Here is a 3,196-nt window from a genome sequence, read left to right on the forward strand (position 1 = left end):
AACTGAGAAGTTGAGCCGTATCAACAAGTACCTAGTTTGGTCCTTGGAGAACGTGAATCAATGAGACTGACAATCTTGGTGTAGCTGTACATCATGGCTAGGGCACGGGCAGTCTCTCCTTTGGTGTTGCGGTCGTCTACTTTAACTTTCTGTAAATTATTCAGAGTTGGGATGATAGTGAATTATCTCTGTGCAGGACAAAAAGCCCCTTCTTTGTGTCACACCATCACTTGTCGTCCGTGGCGTGTAAATGTAACCTACTCACATGATCAAGCAGGTACTGTACAATGATTTCATGTCCAGAAGCAGCAGCCTCCATCAGGGGAGTGAAACCAGACCCTGGCTCTCTGTGGATGAAAGAGGGGGAAAAAATGAAAAAATCTGAATGAAGTGTGGCAGTGGTTTGCGGATAAATGAAGACGCTTACTTGACATTGGCATCAGCATTGTTATCCAGCAGGAACCTGACCATCTGCTGGTGGCCTGTGCTTGTGCAGTGGAACAGAGCGGTCCAGCCTCGAGAGTCCTTCAGCTCCAATTCAGCACCTTGCTTTTGGGGTAAGAAAAACAAAATGCCTTTCATACTCTGAATAACAAAGTGTTACATAGAACCATTAATCTAACACCTTATCAAGAAAATAAAAAATGTGGGTATGGTTTGTCAAATGCTTCATTTTCCAATGATAAAACGGTTTAGACGTAAGGCAACTAAACCCTCCTTGTTGGTAATTTTAAAGCCAACATCTGGGTTTTGAGAATAACCTGCTAAACAGCAACCTTTTGCATTGAAAAGGCATTTATGACATCAGTGTTTGCCTTTTGGGTGTGATTTTCTAATGACCCTTTTTATAAATGCAATGCTTTTCAGCAACTGAACCATGGTCACTGTGACCATGTTGCATGGTGATTTTGCATTCATAAATAAAACTTTTCTGAACACATGTTGTGCTTGGATTTCTGACTCCAACATAGCATGAACTTTTTACTATCTGACTGAGGCATTTTGTACCTGAAGCAGAAAGTATGCAATACTTTCATTCCCACAGCTTGCTGCCAGCATCAATGGCGTTAATCCTTTGGAAGTGGTAGCATTTACATTCACTCCTGCCTCCAGTAGGAGATTAGCAATGTTGTCATGGCCAATGTAAGATGCATACATCAGTGGGGTCCACCCTCCAATGTTCTTGCCATTCAGGTCCACCACACCTCTGGGAGAAAAAAAAAGATCCGAAGGCTGTGGATAATACAAACACATCTGGTGATATTGTGGTTATTTTTTTAGGCACCCACTTTTGGATGCACTCTGCCACCACATCATACTGGCCGATGGAGCAGGCGGTGTGGAGGTCCAGAGGGACGTCCAGCTCCTCAGGCCGCACCAGGGAGTGCCCCAGCCACAGGGAGAGGCTGGCACCCAGCTGCTCTGATTCACTGGCTTCATCACTTAGCTCAGACATTTTGCACGTCTTCACTCTCCCTCCACGCACCTGAAAACAGAGGTGGTCCTGATACTGAGCACCAAAAGATTAAAGGTTTAGTTTGAGATAAATATACAAATAACCCATTTCATTCCAGATTATTGCATTCCCTGAGTTTCTCTCCTGTTAAAGAACATAACTTGTTTTTTCCTCAAAAAAATTGAAATTCCAATTTTAACTTGATTAATCCCATCTTATTTTTCTGAACTATATGTTCTACATGTCTCTCTTTTCCGCAAAGCCCTGTCAGTCAAATGCAAACCGTGATATTCCCATGTCCCAATTGAAAATGTCCACTCTTGTGGGTCAGTGGGTAGAGCAGGCGCTCATATACTTCGAGGCTTATGCCTCGACGCAGAGGTCTAAGGTTCGAGTCCGACCTGTGATGATTTCCTACAAATCCTCCCCCTCTCTCCCCCCTTTCTCATCTAGCTGCCGTATCGATTAAAGGCGGAAAAGCCCCAAAAAAGAATCTAAAATGTCACACTCTATCGTTAAACACATGATAGCAACAACTTCTTCAGGCCTTCCATACTTGTGTGACGCATTTACGGTATTTCATGTTTCCTTGGTGCAGTCTTCCAAACACGCTAAATGGGACATTTTGTTCAATCAATGCTATTCCTCTGTGCCTTTACAAGCTTCAGCTTTCAACGTTACTCTTTAGCTAGCTCAATGTTAGCTTCGTTAGATTACGTTAGGCCGGCGTGAACGTCTCCCTACACCAACGTAATACACTATGAATGAAGCTAATTTACCAAAGGATAAACTCAGCTAAATATTATTTCACAAGCTGAATGTCAAAGATTAAAAACTTACAGGTAATATTAGTTTGTTGAAGCGGCTGAAACTTTTTGGTTTTGTGTCACGCTAAATTGTGCTCGTGTTGAACCATGCCCCGCCCTTTCCTGTTTGAGAGGTCCGGCTAAACTTTTTCAAGAGCACATACAGGTGAATCTCGGATAATTAAAATATAGTGCAAAAGTTCATTTAGTTCAGTAATTCAACTTAAAAGGTAAAACTAATATATAGAGTCATTACATGTGAAGCGAGATATTTCAAGCCTTTATATGTTATAATTTTGATGATTATGGCTTACAGTTTATAAAAACCCCAAATTCAAAATCTCAGAAAATTAGAATATTGTGAAAAGGCTCAATATTGTAGGCTCAAAGTGTCACACTCTAATCGGCGAATTAATCCAAAACACCTGCAAAAGGTTCCGGAGCCTTTTGCCTTTGAAACAGTCTGGTTCAGTAGAATTCACAAGCATGGGTAAGACTGCTGATCTGACGGTTGTGCAGAAAACCCTCATTGATACACTACACAAAGAGGGAATGCCTCAAAAGGTAATTGCCAAAGAAGTTGGATGTTCTCAAGGTGCTGTATCAAAGCACATTAATAGAAAGTTAAGTGGAAGGGAACATTTTGGAAGAAAAAGGTGCACAAGCAGCAAGGATGACTGTCTGGTCTGTCTGGAGAGGATTGTCAGGAAAAGCCCATTCAAAAGTGTGTGAGAGCTTCACAAGGAGTGGACTGAGGCTGGAGGTACTGCATCCAGAGCCACTACACACAGACGGATCCTGGACATGGGCTTGTCAAGCCACTCCTGAACAACAAATCACGTCAGAAACGTCTTACCTGGGCTAAAGAAAAAAGGACCTGGTCTGTTGCTCAATGGTCCAAAGTCCTCTTTTCTGATGAGAGCAAATTTTGCAT

At 42.2% G+C, this 3,196-nt stretch overlaps 2 protein-coding genes across 4 annotated transcripts in view; one reads left to right on the forward strand and one right to left on the reverse strand.

Annotated features, from left to right (window-relative positions):
- Positions 1–2,401, reverse strand: part of anks3 (ankyrin repeat and sterile alpha motif domain containing 3) — a 6,155-nt gene extending 3,754 nt beyond the window's left edge. Inside the window, exons 1-6 of one of the 3 annotated variants that reach the window (XM_032502582.1) lie at positions 2,297–2,401; positions 1,290–1,486; positions 1,009–1,207; positions 428–549; positions 266–347; positions 32–149 (exon numbers count right to left, since the gene is read on the reverse strand). In XM_032502582.1, the coding sequence (XP_032358473.1) occupies positions 32–149; positions 266–347; positions 428–549; positions 1,009–1,207; positions 1,290–1,456 (688 nt within the window). In that variant the 5' untranslated portion in view covers positions 1,457–1,486; positions 2,297–2,401. Of the gene's footprint in view, positions 1–31; positions 150–265; positions 348–427; positions 550–1,008; positions 1,208–1,289; positions 1,511–2,296 lie in introns of those variants that run through there. The other 2 variants (XM_032502583.1, XM_032502584.1) reach the window with 2 other exon arrangements.
- The window catches only part of wdr24 (WD repeat domain 24), a 22,470-nt gene that overhangs the window by 16,232 nt on the left and 3,042 nt on the right, over positions 1–3,196 (forward strand). The gene's annotated exons all lie outside the window — the stretch shown is intronic.

Source organism: Etheostoma spectabile, chromosome 21 (genome assembly GCF_008692095.1).
Source record: "Etheostoma spectabile isolate EspeVRDwgs_2016 chromosome 21, UIUC_Espe_1.0, whole genome shotgun sequence".
In the NCBI taxonomy this organism is placed as follows: Eukaryota; Metazoa; Chordata; class Actinopteri; order Perciformes; family Percidae; genus Etheostoma; species Etheostoma spectabile.